The 19,058-nt window shown below is 42.4% G+C and overlaps 1 protein-coding gene across 1 annotated transcript in view; it reads right to left on the reverse strand.

Annotated features, from left to right (window-relative positions):
- Positions 1-19,058, reverse strand: part of LOC119401409 (RNA polymerase II-associated protein 1) — a 38,600-nt gene that overhangs the window by 5,641 nt on the left and 13,901 nt on the right. Inside the window, exons 9-23 of the mRNA XM_037668187.2 lie at positions 18,658-18,822; positions 17,931-18,056; positions 16,779-16,913; positions 16,026-16,095; positions 15,306-15,412; positions 13,692-13,747; positions 11,593-11,694; positions 10,167-10,392; positions 8,980-9,122; positions 7,889-8,099; positions 7,026-7,181; positions 6,698-6,828; positions 4,122-4,304; positions 3,273-3,371; positions 992-1,122 (exon numbers count right to left, since the gene is read on the reverse strand). Of these exons, the coding sequence (XP_037524115.1) occupies positions 992-1,122; positions 3,273-3,371; positions 4,122-4,304; positions 6,698-6,828; positions 7,026-7,181; positions 7,889-8,099; positions 8,980-9,122; positions 10,167-10,392; positions 11,593-11,694; positions 13,692-13,747; positions 15,306-15,412; positions 16,026-16,095; positions 16,779-16,913; positions 17,931-18,056; positions 18,658-18,822 (2,041 nt within the window). The remainder of the gene's footprint in view (positions 1-991; positions 1,123-3,272; positions 3,372-4,121; positions 4,305-6,697; positions 6,829-7,025; positions 7,182-7,888; positions 8,100-8,979; positions 9,123-10,166; positions 10,393-11,592; positions 11,695-13,691; positions 13,748-15,305; positions 15,413-16,025; positions 16,096-16,778; positions 16,914-17,930; positions 18,057-18,657; positions 18,823-19,058) is intronic.

The following is a 19,058-nucleotide window of genomic DNA, read 5'->3' on the forward strand; positions in this document are numbered from 1 at the left end:
GCAATATTTAACAGGGCCACTAATAACATAATGACAATGACAATAAACGGTGAGCACAATATACTGGGCATGAGAGAACTGACAATGAACATCGAAGACAACCAAGTTTGGCCAATACTGCAAATGATTTTACCATATGTTGCTAACAGAAACTTTGACAGTGCTTTGAGTGTGCACAATGAAGTGAACATTCAAGAGGCCACACACAGTTTCTGTTCTATTCACTGTCTAATTCTCCTGTTTACCCCAAGAGCAGACACAGCTTTTAAAATGACATTTTGCAACAGCGGTGGATGCAAAACAAAACTACAAATTAAATAAAGGGTGCCTCGATCCCGCCTGCCAATTGGAGACGTGATGGGGGGGTTGCTCGCAGTCTGGCAACCAGCATCTTGAAACTACTCTTCAAAAAAGTGGTAAGACTGCTTGTTCTGCTGGGGTCGAAGCCGTTTTAAACCACAGAAAAATGCGCACAAAGAAGCCAGCTTTAAAAAGAGTGCAGGACAGAAACAACCATGTGGCCGCTGTGCCCAAAGTGCACTTTGAAAGTTAGAACAAATTGTGCCTGTTGTTGAAAATTTTGTGGCTCCTGTGGCGTCTTCAGAGCAGGTTTCATCGTCCCACTTGCTAGTCAAGATAAGAGTTAAATGATATTGAGAAAGGTGCTCGAGGGTACGAACAGGTCTGACGTGTGTTCTTCTCAGAAATGACCTTTCGGCCACTGGTTCACTGTCCTATGACCCCTGTGCCCCCTACCCCCCCCCCCCCCCTAGAAAGTCACAATGAGAAATGGACACAGTCGAAACCAGATATTTCGAATCTGAAAGTGATCATGAAAATGTCCTACAATTACCTGTGTATAGGTAAAAAACCTCATACTACATCGAAAATATGTCCAAGGAGATTTTACAATTGTTCTATATATGCAACATTTCGTTATGTGTGAGATCGATATATGCGGGTTCGAGTGTGTTCCCAAAAGGGCCCTTACCAGCCAAAAACACTGACGCTAGACGGGTGAAATGAACTAGTGGTGGGAACGCTCGCATGAAGTGCTGCCTTGCGTCGAGCAGGTGGATGGCCCAGCGCAAGCAAGACAGGACATGACCACGATCGTAGTTTCTGCAACGGCAACATATAATATGTTAATTATTTTTACCGATTTCCAGCACATTAATACATGCATACAAATTACAGACACAGGAAAAAAAAGATTGCCACCTGTTCCATTCCATTCTCTTCTCAGAACAACACCCTAACCACAAAAATCGATTAGTTTCAGAAGTACGAAAAGTTGGGCCAGCACGGGTTAATTTTCAGCATATAATGTCACCACGAAAAATACACAAAATGAAAAAAAATTTTCGACACATCGTTTCTTTCATAGTTGACAGCTGTGCACATTCTGAGAGGAAAGAAATCGGTTATCCAATTATTGCAATGCATCGAAAGGTAATCTCAGTTTCTGACTCGATCCCAACGCTTTCTATGACCACATGTCGATATATAATGTCTCCTTAATAAAAGCTCAAGCTGAGAGTCAACATTATTTAGAATGAACAGAGAAGAAAGCCAAGGAAAGTATAGGGGATGTTATTTTGTAGTAATTATGATGCAAATGTGAAGAAAGTAATGTAGGCGAAACGATAACTGGCTACTGGCAGCGACCGAACCTGCAATCTTCGAATAACACGTCCGATGCTCTACCAACTGAGCTACAGCAGTGGTCATCCCCCCATCCACTTTAAACTTGGGAGTGTTAGTCAGCTGCCAGCTCGTAAAAAGGTCACGTGCTTTGTGACGCCAGCAGACAGAAAAAGTGTTCCCCACTCGCCGTCGTGGCTACTAGCGGCACAGACTAACACTCCCAAGTTTAAAATGCACATATATACCCCATAAAGTGAACGGGGAGATGACCACCGCTGTAGCTCAGTTGGTAGAGCATTGGACACGTTATTCGAAGGTTGCAGATTTGGTCCCTGCCAGCAGCAAGTTATCTTTTCACTCACTTCACTTTCTTCACATTTGAATCATAATTACTACAAATAACATCCCCCATACTTGGATTTCTTGTCTGTTAGTTCTAATTAATGTTGTGTCTAGCAAAGAAAAATGAGCCCTTAAAAATTGCCCTTCCTTCGTTCATTCACAGCTGTGAGTCAATGGCTTGCGTTGTCTCCCACCTCAAGTATTTTCCACAATGCGTTACCCCACAAGTCGAAACGCCTCCTGCCATGCAAAATGACGCAGTCATTCTAACTGAGGAAATGACGGGTACGCTCCCACCTATGTTGTCGTCGGCGTTCTTCATAAACGCGCTGCTCCTAGGGCGCTCCCGTGATGAAAGTGTCTCTCTACTTTTTGGAGCAGACTTCGGAGCAGAAAAACTACTGCTTTGGAGCAGCCATAAGTGTATTCAGATCAGAAACAATGCCAGTTTGCAGCAGCTGCTGGTGTTTAGGAACAGCTACTGGTGTTTTGGAGCAGATGGCAAAATATGACCTACAAATCTTGGAGTTCAGAGCATCACCGAAGCGTCCCATAAATATTAATGTTTATTATGAGAGGTATTTCACCAACAATCAACATAAATGGCAAGAAATCAACGATTAAAAAGATGGGTGGTTATCGAATGCACCGTGAAATGAGCTATCTTTAAAGTATCAGTAGTTGTGGCGGAAATGAGATCAGAGCCGATAAAGCTGCATACTAGCATACTAGGATGATAGCATACAAATTTTTTTTGTTTTCTCTAAAGGCCTTGCAAGTTGGTCACAGGGTTACCACATTTACTCGAATTTAAGCCGATGTTTTTTTTTCCGAAAAAAACGATACGCGAAAGTGGGGGGGGGGGGATAGGCTTAGATTGGAGTACAATGATCAAGTTTTTTTGTTTTTTTTTTTTTCTGGCCTTGTGAATTTCGGGGGTCGGCTTAGAATCGGGACCGGCCTAGATTCGAGTAAATACGGTAAGCCCCTTCTCTACATTTTCCCAGTGCTGTTTTGGAGCAGGTTCAGAGCAGTTACTAACAAATATCACAGTTTCGAGCAGCGTGTAGCAGCATTTCTCTTTAGGAGCAATTTGGAGCAATTGGAGCAGCACTTCTATCACTGGCATTCTCACAACGAGCGGTTGACTCATATTTGCTATGCACAGCCGACTCAAATGTCGTGGGGAAACAAGTACACAAATCAAGCAAGTGTCCCTCTTACAGCTCTGCTGTAAAAAAAAAAAAAAACAGCTTTGCTTTGAAACATTCAAACTCACCTACCTCGTTATTTCCTCCAGAGCACATAGCCTGTGCAACGGGATGTAGAGCCAGTCATACGAATACGGGGGCTTTGTTTTCAACGTTAATGACACTGATGAGCTGCAATAGAGTGAGCGTAAAGTTTCTAAAATATGCATGAGCTGAAAGTTATTAGGACATGAGTATTTAACTCAGAAATCACTGTAAACAGCATGAAATACATAGGCAGATATGAAACCATTTCCTTGTATACTGACTATGCATGCAGAAATGATACTATGATGTCAACGATTTCTAAAGCTGGCCTGTCTTGAAAAAAAAACAAAAAAACTGTGCTTTATTGCCCCCTAGTGTAACCCAGGCTTGTGAAAACACTCTCAGCAAGCATTTCCATAGCTTTACGACCACATATGCTCTCTAGGAACATGGAGCAATGAGATGTTTGCATGACATACAAGATGACATGTCTATATGTTGCATATGAACATTGTTGTTGCAACAACCAAGCTCTCAGTATAACTTGGATCACTGTAGATAAACTCGACAGTACCACGCTAAATAGATGCAGTGAAAGCATGACGATACAAACGCTGATTAATGTTAAATTCTGTAAATCTAAGCAAACCTCACGGCTCTGGCCAAGCCAGTGATTTTCTTTAATACAGTTTAAGGCAGTTTATCCGAATAGGGGTTCGTGGTTAATTTAATTAAGAGACTTTTCTTTCCAGCAATCACATTGTGTTGCAACTTATTGCATCCATATTCTGACTATTCAAACGAATACTACATGCACTTTCTAAAAGTCGCAGCAACAAGACTCAATTACAAAAATGGACTGATTAGCCAAGTCTTACAAAAAGAAGAACCAACCTTTCATTGATCTGCCTTAGGATTGTTCCAAAAGTCTTCAAGTAGGCAGCCTTGATGTCCGACAACGCAGCACTGTCAAGTTTGGCACTAGCAGTGACGGGCACCGAGCACCCTGTGATGCTTTCCATCTCAGTTGCCGAAACACCCTCTATCGACAACGTCTTTGAGTGGCTGGACTGTGAGCTAGAAGCAGATAAAAATATGCTTGTAAAATCACAGACACCATAATACCAGAAATGCTTCACGACTGCTTTGTGTGATCTCCTAAGTACAAGTACTAGATAACCTGCAACAACTTGCCTGCCTTTCAGTGATTCTACGCACGCTGCGAGTTCAACACAACCGCATTTTCCACTGCCTCCTCAGGTATTAGGCTCTAGTGTGCTTACTGAATTTAGTCAAATTTCAAAGTAACATCAAGCACAGAAATAGCTTTATCTCCAATGCTTGTACTAAATGTATGTCTGCCACACTGCAATAGCAGTAGACTATCTTTCGATTTAGACTTCAATATATCACTGTGCGTTATATTGAGGTTCAATTGTACTTCACGCTATCGCACACTTTTCCCAAGGAAATACAGCTTAAAAGTGACGTGTACAGTCGTGAGCAATACGAAAGGAAACACTGAAATTATCTTCAAAAAGTGATAGCAGCTAAACCCAGTTGACAAGTGAAGAAGTGTTCATCACACTAAATGATCAAGCAGAAAAGCACTTTTTGCTAATCAATACATCACATTCATACAGACACCTTATGAGCAAATCGTTGCATAAACACAGATTTGCAGTTCCCTTTCACTGGGCGCATGACCGTACTTTATGTGTCGAGTACGAGATAAATAATACAATAGTAATAAGTTATCCTCATCGTCCATGAAAATCTCCGAGGCTTTGCAAGCTGTGGCATGTGTGTTAGCACTCCTCAAGATTTTGAGGTTACCGTGTCAGTCCAGACGCTATACAATCAGGTTTGCAGTGGTTTGCAAGACATTCAAGAAATGAAACAATGCCAAATTGCACGGACTACACCAAAGGTGACGTGCTCTGGGCAGCTGATGAGGAAGCCTCCGACAGCAATGGTCGGTGGTGCCCTGTTTGCAGCTGCTCCGATGCAATAAGGCTTTCTTTTCAATAATGCACGCTAAGGGGCTAGTTCGTACATAACGGGGAATCAAACAGAATCGAAAATGAAAAAACCACCAAACTTTGCACTTGCTTTTTTTTCATCTGTCTTGTTTCCAGTGCTGTTTGATTGCCAATTTTTCTCACAAATAAAGCCAAACTGAGGTTACCTTCATTCTTTTTCTTACCAACAAAAACTGGTGAGTGAACAACTGAGGACACCACTTTTTTTTTTTCTTCTGGCCTTGCTAACTGTTGGTGCCTTACAAGTAAGTACAGTAAAACCCCGTTAATTCGGACTTCACGGGACCAGAGAGAATGTCCGAATTAACCGAGGGTTCGAATTATCGCGAGTACGATCAAAACACTAGAAAAATGTTTCCGCCACCACCAGACTTTTATTTCTTAAAGAAGTCGGTGATCGCGGTTTGCTTCGCGGAGGCAACGTGCAAGGAAATCACAATTTTGCTAAGTTCCTGAAGGTCCGCGCACACTGTGCCGCAAAGCGGCGGTCTAGCTGACGCAGCCAGGTCATCCAAGCCTTTCTATTAAAGCGGTAGTCGACAGGCAGCTGCTTAATGTTCTTCAAACATCTTGGCTTCGCAGCCTTTCCTATCACGAGCAGCGGCAACTACTCTGTGCCGGTCATGCTCGTAGCCAGAAGAACCGTCACCCGCTCTTTTCTCCGTTTCCCGCCGACGCACGGGTCCCCCTTAAACACGATCGTCTTGTCAGGCGCTGTCTCGTCAGTGTTGAAAATGTTGCACGGCTCGTACGTAGAAAGGAGTGCGGAAAGTCCGGAACGCCAGGCCTGCACAACGCTTCACCGCGCACGTTGCGGAACACCAGGGGTGCTATCGCGGAACGATGCCTTATGCCATATTCTATGCTATTCTTATCATCCACCACTCATGGCTGGCTGATCGCGTTGATACAGTGGCTAGTACGGTCCGATATTCTAGGGACCGTAACTGTAGCTACTGTAGCGTTGATAACGCTAGAGTGCCTAGAATAACGCGGACGGACCGTCACCATGTTGCCTGTTGCTGATGACAGTAGCGATGCACTGCCTTTCATTGTGTGTGTGCCTCCGAGATGCAAAGCTCGTTTTAAATCTCGGAGGCCATGATCCGATCTCGAAATTGTTCAGATGCGCCGTCGATTTCGGCTGCGAATCCGAATTATATCCGAACTAGTCCGAACCGCGGCCGTGGCGGTATCCGCTGCTGCTTCCCCGTCTCGACCCGACCTCAGTCGGGAGTTCGAATTAACCGAAGCGCGGTCGAATCTGTCCGAATTAATGAGAGTTCTCAGCCATAGAACAATGCACATTTTGGCCGGGACCAGACGCCGCGTCCGAATTAACCGAAATTCCGAATTAACGGGGGTCGAATTAACGAGATTTTACTGTAACAGGATAACTGCAATCCAAAGGATGGCCGGGACTCTCACCAAGCGAGGTTTCTGGCAAAAGAAACCTCCTGAAGAACTCTCAGATATTGGCGTTGAAAGCCTGGGGCACACGTGCACAGAAGCGTGAGCGACACTTCGTGGTAAAGTGCAGCGTCATCCTCATCTAAAGTCTGGAATAAAGACAGAAGAGATTGACGCTTAGAATAAAAAGTACGTGAAAAACTGCGAATCGAAGTTCCCCCAACAGGGAAACTTGAAGAGCTAACGCATAAACAAATCACTGGTTCCCAATGCAGATTTGCAGGCAGCGTGACAAACACACAATTTCCCAAAGGCATGGTTGGCAACCGTTCAATGTGCGACCCACCTCAGACGCTGCAAGACGTAACAACTCAAACAGAAGGTTGAACTCTGGACGGCAAAGCCATCGCTGACTGCACCTCCGAACCCAGTGCTTAGCCTGAGAACAGAGCTCTTCCAGGTAGGCTTTCACATCAGCATTACAGAGAAGACTGGCCTTGGCCTGTATAGGGTAAAAAAATATTAATAATAAAGTTTAGGTGAACAAGATCAACAGTGCATAATAATTTGCGTTCAATACGTTCATCTTGCTTACTTCAAGAAAATCACTCCCATCACTCAAGTGCTTATAATGTAGGACTGGATATAATGCGGTCTTCCCTGGATACATCAGTACTCTATGTACAGTCCACCCCTCTGTTAAAGGGAACACCTTTTGGTAACTACTATAGATTACCGCTGAAACATGGTGAAAGGACCCAAACATATATTCTTCCTCTGTAACACTACATCTAATTGATTATATATGAGGGCCTTCTTTATTAATAAGGGTACAATAATTGTTTAGTTACGTTGCTTTATCAATGGCTGACTGTTCAACAGTATGTAGCATGACTGACTGCACAATAGTTAGATAATTATTTATGTCATAATTACCATTAATTGCTGTAAAATGCGTTATACTTTATTCGAACACTTCCACTAGATTTAAATTTAGTTTCTGCAACCTTGGCATCAAATTATGTAAGTTTCACGTATTTATAGACAGTCAATCATAATGCATGTCACAAGGGGTTAATGTCAACCCAATCTAAAAGGCCGCGCTTTCGTCCACGTCAAGAGCCGGAAATAATTCCAGGAATCAGAAACATGTTATGGTTGCCAGGCAACCAACAATATCTATTTATAGAGCAGCTGAACTATACTTACCACGGAAAGTTCTTCATGCTTGCTAGCTTCTGATTTGGCAGCCATTACGCGAAGCAGCCTGGCCGCAGAAGCCAGGAATTCAAACGAAGCCATATCCCAACCCTCGCAAGGGATGGGCTCCTCAGAGGCAACACATGGAAGGCACTGGCTGGAACTGGAATCTGACTGCAGCTTGTTTCTTTCACTTTCAGTTAGGAACAATGAGCAACTCCTGCAAGCAAGGTAGAACACGTTCTAAAGCGTAGCAATTCGTCTTCCAACTCTGTGATGCTACTGTCAATACGTCAGCACTACATTTGAACTGGTGCATTAACTGGAGTGCTGTTCTACGCTTGCCATTATTAAAGCAAAGTGTTTGTAATGTACAGTACTCACAGACTGAAATGCGGAAATTTAGGGCTGAGCAATGCACATACTTTCATTTCCAGCATCTACAGCTTGTTTCATATTGGCTTAATTTTGACTCGAACACTTACATCAGAGCCAACATTACCTTTTGCGCCCAGATTTGCAGCAACGTGATGTGGTTATGACGAGCGATTGCTCATAGCAGTCCTATTACTAAAGAAAACGATGTTGGATTTTAATCCGTGAGTACTGTACCAAGTTTCACACAAATACAAGCACAATGCAAATGCCAAACCACTGACCGATCTGTACCTCAGTTTTGCACAGAGTTATGATTTTGCGTGAAGGTCAACTTTACGCCATGCATTGGGACCCAATACTGAAGAAGCGGCGAAAGGCGGGCTAGTTGATGCACGTCTCAAAGAAGGGATTAACAGTGCAGACACGGAACGAATTATCATGGATTCATAGTGCCCGTCCTCGTGTTTTTGTTTCTTCGTTCCGTGTTTGTGCTTTTAATCCCTTCTCTGACTCAATACTACATGTTCTGCTATATGTTCTGGAGCTACATTTTGTCAAGCTGTAAGCGGCCTAACAAGTCCTCAGGTCACGCAAAACACGTTAAGAAACTTTGATGATCAAGATGGCACAAGTTCGTCGTTTTCTGGGTTTTTTTTTTTGTCCTAACAATGGCACCAGCAAGAAGAACTGTCACACAGAGAAGTCGAGGGGGTGATACACACCTGAGCTGTGAAGTCATCAAGGTGGCAAGCTGAGAGTTGAGAACCAACTGCACGGTGCCCACTATGCTGGTGTCTGGTGCTTCACCAAGTTTCCACATCGAGGACAAGCAGTGTAACATTGCTGCCACAGTGTACACTCCCATCTGGAACCAAAAATAAATAAATAAATAAATAAATAAATAAATAAATAAATAAATAAATAAGATAACCCAATCAGTTAAGAGCCTACAGTCCTAGTGGATGCTCCGAAGAATAGAAAAAGAATGCTTCTTATTTTCACTGAAAAGATGTACAAAAATTTCTGAGACAACATCTGGATACACAGCCAATATGGCTAGTTACGGATACATTACAAAGATGACATGTTGCGGTACAATATTAATTAGCGAGTACAATGTTAACCATATAAATTAAACTGCAAGTCACATACACATTTTCAAATACAAGGAAGCAGCGAAAAGCAGCGATAGATATTAACAGAATTGACTGGGTTTGGACTTGGTCGAGATGCTCGGCTATCTCGCATTCCCCAAGGTTGCTTTCTTCAGATGGCTCTTACATCTACTATTAAATCCGGCTTCCTCAGATGGTTCTTGCCATGCTGAGGTCGACGTAGTTGTGAGGTAGAGCGAGAGATGGCGCAAGTGTTCGTGTGCTGGCACTATCTCTTTAGCTTGGGATTGATGGCATCGTGTGCTCAACAAAGAGCTCCATGGAACTGTGCCACAGTCATTTTTCCTTCCTTTGAATATACCTCGCCACAGTCATTTTTCCTTCCTTTGAATATACCTCCCTTTGTGAGATTTCATCCACGAATAACATAGGCAGGGTCTCCGGCAGAGGCAAACATTACACGCGCGATATCCTGGCGTTGTGAGTAGAACTTCCTTGGTTGTACAACTACGCTAACTGGCTCGCTATATAATAGGTGCAATAAATGCTCTTCTGTTCATTTGCCCAGCTGTGTACTGTGTTCCTTGTTCCTCGAGTGCAAGAGACACCACAACTGGATGCTTTCACTGATGAAGATCTTGAGAACACACACCATCCCCATTGAAGTTGCGTTGTATCGATAATAGACAAGCACCACTGACAGCGTATGGCGCACAGCGTTGGTACTCTATCTGGCTGACCGCACTTTAGGAATGTCCTCACTTAACGAGTCTTGCGCCGGGGCCAAGACATACCTGGATGGAACGAAGATCGGTTGCCCTAGCGAGGAGTGTAAGCCACCGCTTGGAAACCATGTTTAGTGCAACGCCCAGGCCAGCCAGGCAAGACTTTGCAGTTTCTGCGGGTAGCACAGCCAGGCAGTGTAGTAGGTGGGCACCGTACTCGAGATCAAAAGGCACTCCGTCCAAGTCGAGGGCCGAGAATAACTGCAACCTCCTCGCTAACACGGAATACAGATCCCTAGAAGGAAGACATCGGCAAATATAATTCACAAAACATACGCATCACCCCAGAGTTGCCAGTTCTGCTTATAATAAGTGAATTTGGGCTTCTTTTTTTTCACGGAGTCACTTGTAGAATTTTCCAGTCGCTTGTCGTGTTTTTTGGGCTTATTTAAATTCTTACAACAAATAAAGTCATTTTGGTGATCGTCACGTTCACCAACAGTGCGTTTGTCAATGACTTTGAGTAGTTGAATGTTGAAGTCAAACATATGCCGGAGGAATCAACAAGTAACGTTAATCGTGCACTGGCAAACGTGCATTCAACTGAATGCAGCTACCCTGGAGACAATGTTAAGAAGTAAATATATGCTTTCGTTCATAGTGGTGCATATTTTCCTTGTAAAAAATAATTAAACTGATTTTTTGAACTCCCCTTCGTATTTGAGAGATATTTTTTTATTATAATTAAAAATATTTTCAAGGGGCGGAAAATCCATTAAATTTTCGCTTCTTTTGGGCTTCACAAAAGTCGCATTGCTTTTTTGGGCTTCTTTCGTGACGATTATTTGCTTGTTAGCTCGGTAGCACCTGGCAACTCTGCTTCACCCTCACATTAGTGTCTGCAAGGTTTAACATAGAAAAAAAAAATTGTAAGTGAAAAAGTAACACACTGCTGCTTCCAGTGACATGTTCTTTTCTAAGACATAACTATGTGCAATTTACTATACTCAGGGACAGCTCATCTTGGCAGAGGAGCGAAGGCTACGGAGGCGGGGCTTCCGAACATTCTTGTTACTTCGCTAGTAGTATGGCAGCTTGCAGCTGATTTGAATCCCAGCAGCGGTCTTGCTTGCTCGAAGCACTGACATATTTAGAAAAATGTGGAGTGCTTGATTTTTCAGGTGTCCATTTGTAACCTTCATTTTTTGGAGGTGTTCCTGACTTTTAGCTCATTGTTTTCATGCGATGTCAGGTGTTCTTTGTGAATTGTTTTGTGAGTTTCTCGATAAGGCTGTACCTGCAATTTTATTGCGCTCACTTTGTACCTATCACCCCCCCCCCATCCCCACTATGTCAATGAGGTGAATAAAAGAAAACCAAGTAATTAATGAATTTAAGAATCAAATCAAGAAAAATGTCATTGTTACTCAGTATTACTACACAGGAAGAAGCTAAAAAGAAAAAGGAAAAAGAAAGTGACAATCATAATGCTCACACGCACAATTCTCCCACCAAACCATACGTGAGAAGCACACGCCACGTCCTCAACGCTTCCAGGGCCAAGTTGAGACAGTCCGTGGTCGGCAACTGGCTGGCACTGCATGCGTAGAAAAGAAAAGTGTCCAAGTTCAATCTAAGAAACGTTCAGCTATGTGTTTCCAAACCACACAACAAGTTTTTATACTTGTAAAGGGACACTAAAGTAAAACAATGAATTAGTTTAAACTGATAAATTATACTCTGAAAAACTCTAGTGTTAGGTTTATTAATAGATGGAAAAATCAATGTCAGAAGTCACACTTAAATTTCCCGCTGAAATCTCCGATGGTGACGTAATCAATTTCAGATGATTTTTCGTATTTTGGCCACATTGGTTCAACAAAATTCCATGAAACTTGGTATGTTCAGTGTCTGGCTGCCTCAGAAGACAACGTACTTGCTTTTTAGCGATTACGAACTACGTAGCCCCCAGGAGACGCCGTCAAGGTCTACGATGTCATAGTGACTGGTGCAGTAACTTCAGGGTGGCGTCACCTTCAGTATTTTCTTTTTGTGCGTTTTCTCCCTCACCAAGTGACTTCTCGCAACAAGGTTGGTGATATTGAAATTACGAGAGTAATTTACTAATATGAGAAAAAACGTTTTTATTTTTAGTGTCCCTTTAAAGAAGTCGCATCTGACACGAGAATGACTGTTATGTATATCCAAAAATTCATTATAAATGTGCATTTGTAACACTGTATTTACAACAAAACTATTTTTCATTTACTTCGTCATAACCAATAACTCGTTATATTCACGTTAGTTATATTGAGGTTAGAGTGTAAAGCCGAGTGCAAAGCATGCCAGCTACTAAACAGCCACAACACATAAATTATGCAGCGAATGTTATCTGGTACATCCACCGCAGCAAGCTGGCAAAATTAAAGTGCATTTGGTGCAGTTAAAAAAATTGTATTTTCTAAAGTTGCAATTGAACCTTAAAGCAGTGTAAGAACACTAAGTGGTGATGAAATCAATCGAAAATCCTGAAAACAACACCGACTAACAGAGCTCAATCTTGAAGGCCATCCTTTTGTACACTGTAAGAACAGGAAGCAATTGCTATAGTAGGAAGGAGACATGCCATGGCTGCCGTGCATTTTTTTTTTCACATGCACATCATCTGTTGCCGCTACTTTTTATGGCACAACGAAATAATTGTGGGCATAATTTAATTGCAACGCCCTTGCTGTGTTATGCATGCAGTATTGTCACAAACTGTCTCAAAGCAGACAAAACAGCTGCGGCTGTTTATTTCACAATGTTGCAGAGTCCACATTAAAATGGTGGTCGCCGTTGGTGGGAGATGTTTAAGAGCAGCAATGTCAAACAGGAATTTTGAGTTAAAATGTGTATTTAGAGTGTAGGTTTTTTTTTGTGCGTGTGACTAATTACATTAAGCCCTCTATGCTGTCAATTACTATGATAAACTGAGATTAGCACGTCCACATTGATATGACTGCTTTAAAGGGCTACGGACACCAATTTCTGAAGCTGAGTTTCCTTCGTCATACAAAGCTCCTGTATACAAAGACAGCTCTGAAAGAGTGAAGTTCTAAATGCTGATAAGATATTTTATTTTGATGTTAAAGTCAATTTCCACATGGCACACCTACTGACATAATGTGACGTTAGGCTACAGTATCAGTTCTGGTGACTTCACGCACCAGTATGGCTAGTTGTGATGACATCAGGTGCCAAAAAATACAAAATGGCCGCTTGCACACCACCAATGGAGCACGGAGTGGAGCGGCCATGGAAACGTCACAATATCTTGCACGAACATGTGACAAGAAGATCATACTGTGTCATGACATCGAGGTGCGGTAGGAACCAACACTGGCTTTCAGAAACACGTTGTAATTAATTTTCTCAGGATGCACTCATGCTTACCAGTAAATTTTATAGGCTCTTGAGGGCTTGGCCTTTCATTCGACGCAAAAAAAAAAATGACAACTGAAGAGTTTTGTGTCAGTACCTTCTAAGACTAACGAACCACAAGCTAATGGCAAGAAGACAGCTCTAGCTTAAGCGTAAGCAAAAGATACCCACCTCGGCTCTAAGGCCAAGTAGGCAGCCAAGCACTGTCGAAGTCTGTGCCTCTGCAGCTGCGAGTGCATTGGGAAAGAATCAACAGTCGCCCAAATAAGGTTCACCGCATGCAGATTTGTGACACGGGCATTATATTTAACTCAGAATCGGAACTAATTATCGCATGTAGCTGCTCGATTGGCAGATCGCCAATCTACTTCACAAGCACCAGTTTCTGCTTTTTTTTTTTTATTCGCGTTAGTTTGCCCTGTGGCATCAATACACATTACACAAAATGGTGCAGCTGTGTTTCTGCTTAATGTGATCAAAGATGATCACGTTTTCAAGGTCAGTGATGTGACGAAAGGGGCTGTTAGCTCTTATGCACTATGGTGCACTTATGCACTTATGGTGGGGTAACACTACCAAGAACACACAGGACACAGTTTAACAGGTTTTTAAGGTGTTGTGCAAAAGCGTACGTTTATGACGCATACTAAATTCACCTAAATCTATTTAGCCCAACTACAGGCCTCCTCAGCACTGGCATTGCATTTTCCCTCATCATTAAGACAATGAGGTATTGTATTTTAAGTAATTATTTGAGAAGTACTCTAGTAAACTTCTTTATTTACAGCCCTAATCTGCTCTCTACTAACGCTGAACTTTTACTGGTAGAGCTGGGGCTGGTAGCAGGCTGCTGCAAGTCAAACTGGTGAGAGTACCCGTCGTGGCTCACAACCAGATGTTCCTGAATTAAATTCTTTTGTTAATACATAAGACAAGGTAATAAGGTAAGGTAATACATTCAGACAGGAAAAAACTTTTGCTCCGGAAACGAAAGAAAAAATGGTGTTGCTGTTAGTTTCCCACTTTAATGTGAACATTATTTAAATGTGCCTGAATTATTTCACTCCAACGATGGATCCCTCTTAACCCCTTAACCGTCTTGGACGAGCACAGCTCGTCCTTGCCAAACTGTGCCCAAACCGTCTCGGACAAGTGTGGAGTGTCCGCTTGAGATGATATCTCCCCATGAGCATTTTGAACGAGAGTCACTCGTTTCCAAAATAGTTTGTGTGTCACTTCACAGATGGCAGCACTTGCTAGGCAATTTTTTATATTTTAACCATCATTTCAGATTTTGGTGTCCAGCGAAGGCAACGCATTCGTTACTCATGCGTCGTCGTCGTAGAAAAGAAGCCTTTCGTCATCGTCCAGCTCCTCAGGTAGTAATTATTTGGATACCGAAGTTTACTTTGATTCTGGAAGCGACAGTGATAGTAATGATGACATACACAGCAATCTTTTTTTCATCTATCAAAACATGCTTTTTAGAAGCAAAATATTCAATACGAAATTTTTTAAAAATAACCTTTTTACACAGAAAAACTGTCAAGGGGTTAAAATGCAAAGACCCCCGCCCCCCTATACCAATTAAAAAAATGCACGCCTGCACTGTTTTGCACCCCTCTTTCGACGTGTGTGTTGACAGTGCAGCACGAAAAACACGGCTCAGGTCATTGTGTGATATTTTCAAAGGAGCTCCCCCTAGCTTAAAATTAGTTTTATTCAAACAAATTTACACGTCCCTTGGAATTTGAATCATAGCACTCAGAGAACACAAAGTCTCACCAGTGTCTCTGCAAGTTCCCTTCCAGCTGCGGCAATTGTTCGAACCAACTCAAGTGCTGGCCACATTGGGTTACCGTAGGCTTCTGTGATCTTGCCCTTGATGACAGCTGTTATAGAATCGGCAATTACAACCATGAACGTTATTACTCATTGTACAAAAATTAATAGAAGGCTCAGATTAAAGCAGTAGTAAACATAAAAGTCCAACAGTCTCGGAAGAGGAACACGCGCTACGATTGGTAGTGACGAACTGAAATTTGTAAAGGAATACGTCTACTTAGGCCAGGTAGTCATGTGCATTTTTGTTGAACACAGCGATATGGAGGCAACGAACAGATAATGATGCCAATGGAAGCATAGGGAACATTACTTTGTAGTTTGTAACTGAAACGTAGCAAATTAGATATACAGGAATGAAAATAAATGACAAAGAAAATTATTCCCGGTGGGAATTCACCGTGTGTAGGTTGTGGGTTTAATACTATCACAAGGATCACACCTGTGGTGGTACTCTCTCGAAATATTACACGTTTTTTTATTACGCATACGTAGTAGTACATAGCTACAGTTTTGCATGGGATATCCGTAGGGATGTGACAACTGTTCGATGTGTCAAATAATTTGATATACCCCGATTCAATACTATATATATTCATGTTCAAATGTATCATTATACTTTTAATAAAAGCTTTAACAAGAGGCACGGTCAGCAGTACTTACCCGGAGTGCTCCAGTGTTCTGGTAGGAACTCTTTAAAGATTAAGTTGATCAAATGCGGATGGTTTAGGACCTGCATAAACCAAGGAAATATAAGTGCCGACATATCCTGCCTTTGCATGCCTAAAATAGGCAGAATATGAGCATACAGCAACAAGGTTTGCACTTCACAACAATCATATTTACTCACGTAACAGCGGCACTGGTAAACTGTTGGATATTGATTGGCTATTCATTCTTAACACAACGTAATAAAATAATACATGTGCACTATTGCACCTCCGCTTCATTACACTGATTGCTTTGCACACCACAACGATTCACCCTAAGTCAATTTGCTCCAATGCTCTTTACAGTTATTTCCGTTTGCTTTTAAATAATTTTAAAATAAGCCTCCTCCTTCTTAAAAAGCTCATGGTTGCGAGAATGTGCTTGTAGTATACCATAAAATCCCAAGCAAGTGTCCCCTTCCCTTCTTCAGGAGATTTCATTCAGTCTTTTATTCGCCCGACGAGGACGAATAAAAACAGTGAAAACATGCGTATTCAATAAAGCACTTCATTAGAAGCACGGGTATGCATTCTTTATTCTTAGCGGCTCTTTCACCACCATCTTGAATTTGATCCATGACCGAGCAAGCGCTCCCCCTCCAACTCTTGTCGAATTATCCTTCACCAAAGGGGGGGGGGGGCACAAAAGACATACTCTAGCTCTTGAAAAGAAAGAAAAACCGGCTTCCGCAATACCATGAATCACCTTTGTTGCAGCTTCCGCGGAGTGCCGCGCCAACCTTGCCATAACGAGCAGCGCGGATGCAACACCGCTGGCTCCTGGCCGGAACGTCTTCAAGACATAATACAGTCGCTCCAAGAGGTCCATCCGCAGAAGCGCCTGTTGCCGAGGGCACAGAGCGTCACCCTATTAGTGCCCAGGAGTCGATTTGCAGAGCTTCTAACCCCGATCTCTCGTTTTGGATTAGCCTCACCCTGCTATCTGACAATTAGCGTGTTTCCCTGCAAGTAAGCCACACTGATGGTTCGAAAAATAAAACTGCAAAGTGAGGGTGCACTGATCGTACAAAAATTTTGCCTTCAGCTGCGGCTTCACAGCATGACTGCACGGATCCTTATTGTTAATAATAATGACACGAAAATCATTCAAGCCCCAGAAAGTGTTTTAACGACAGAGTGACGAGTGTCACGTGCTGTTGCCTAGCACTATGTCCATGAAATTGAAACAGGGGAGGGACATCCCCCATGGATGGGTACGGGTCTTACAAAGGTTGTAAATATGCCCATAAAAATTATTACTACGAGCTTAAAAGCAGAGACTGGAAGGATTACAACGCATCCTTTACATAGAATGAAAAACAGCATGCCAGGTAAATATGACCTACTAAAAAAAAAAAGGTCCGCCATGATTTCTAAAAATCATTGCCCTTCAGTTATAATATGCCTAACAGGAACTATCAAAGAAAAACATGCCTAAGGTGGTAATATACTGAAATCCTAAATATCGCTCATTAAATACATTTAACGCTTATTAAATGAAAGACAAGCGTAGAAAGGTTTACCAACACTGTTGCGCGTGCTTTTGTTTTGTCAGCACAGTGTATAGAGTCCAAAAAATTGGACGTCGACTGTACTCAACGGCTACAGAAAGCTGTACTCAAGTACTGCTAGCTTGAATTCCTAGAGGTGACAAAACCACTCTCGCCCACAGTGGGGAAAGCCCTGGTGAAGATTTAGCCAAGAAATTTTAAAAACAAAACTTCGGCCTTCATTTTACCTTCTATTAATAAACCTATGATGATGAAATCAATGAGAGTAGAGTTTAACTGATTTATTGTTTCCCTTTAGTGTACCTTTAAGTGCCACTTAGGGTCTCAGTCAAACATGCCTACGTTACCTGAACGAGGTCTATCTGTGACAAGTCCACATCCGAAATTTCACTTGAGTTTTCAAGTTCAGTGGGTGGCCTCAGAAAAAACGTATGATGACCATGCCGCCAAAGGAATGCCCGGCCAAATAATGCCTGGAGAGAAAGAAATGCGTGTGGTAGAAATAATACCATGTTAGACATCATTGACCAAACTTAAATGACACTAGTGTAGTGCAAGCATTAACATCGGGTTCCACAAAAAATCATTTCTGTGCTATGTGGCCGGTGGTTACTTTTGCCTTTTCTTTTTTCCATCACGACATTTGTAAACTACTTAGCTATGAATTACTAGGGCAGGCAACTACAAACATTGGTGTACAGTTAACTATTATTAACTTCTCGAATTTGATGTTAAAATAATGTCTAGACGTTGGTGGCCTGACGCAAGTCAAGACACAAACACGTAGATTTCTCATTAGAAACAGGTAGTGCACATTTTTCTGTTTGAATAACTGAAGAGGGAGAAACAAAAAGTGGAACAAATGCATCAAACACCTGGCATCGTCTCAATTCATTCTAATAAATACTTCACTAGCTTACAAAGAGATTGACATTCCAGGTTATTTGATTATGAGTGCAATTGACTGCATTCGAGTTTGCTATGAGCAATTTTTAGAGCAGCTATGCAACACTGGGCACTTCATTTGCTTCGTTAACCACAACTAAGCCCTTCAAAAAGTGCAACAGGGCGCACCTGTTCTGGCTGGGAGACCAGCAGTGCCTGGAGCACCGCCAACGCAGCGTCCACCGTCGCTCGGTCATCGAGTGCCGACCGTACAAGGGGTGCCAGTCCGGATTGGAGAAGCTGCGTCAGCAAGTCCCCTCCTTCCAACCTTCCCACGTAATGACCGAGCCAGTGCTGGAAAGAGAAATCCATAGTTCTTGTTCTATGCATATCTTGTGACAACAGTCGATTATCGGATGACTGCACTGGCTCGGGTAAACTGCGTTATTTCGATGACGCAATACATGCAACAAACACCGAGTGTAAACAAGAGAATGTAACGAAGTCGTGACGAAGCCCACTGATGGGCGTCCCAACTAGTCCGACTAGGAAGAACTCGAATCTTACAGTAAGTCCTACACATTTATTAA

The sequence above is a fragment of the Rhipicephalus sanguineus genome, chromosome 8 (assembly GCF_013339695.2).
Source record: "Rhipicephalus sanguineus isolate Rsan-2018 chromosome 8, BIME_Rsan_1.4, whole genome shotgun sequence".
Taxonomy (NCBI): domain Eukaryota; kingdom Metazoa; phylum Arthropoda; class Arachnida; order Ixodida; family Ixodidae; genus Rhipicephalus; species Rhipicephalus sanguineus.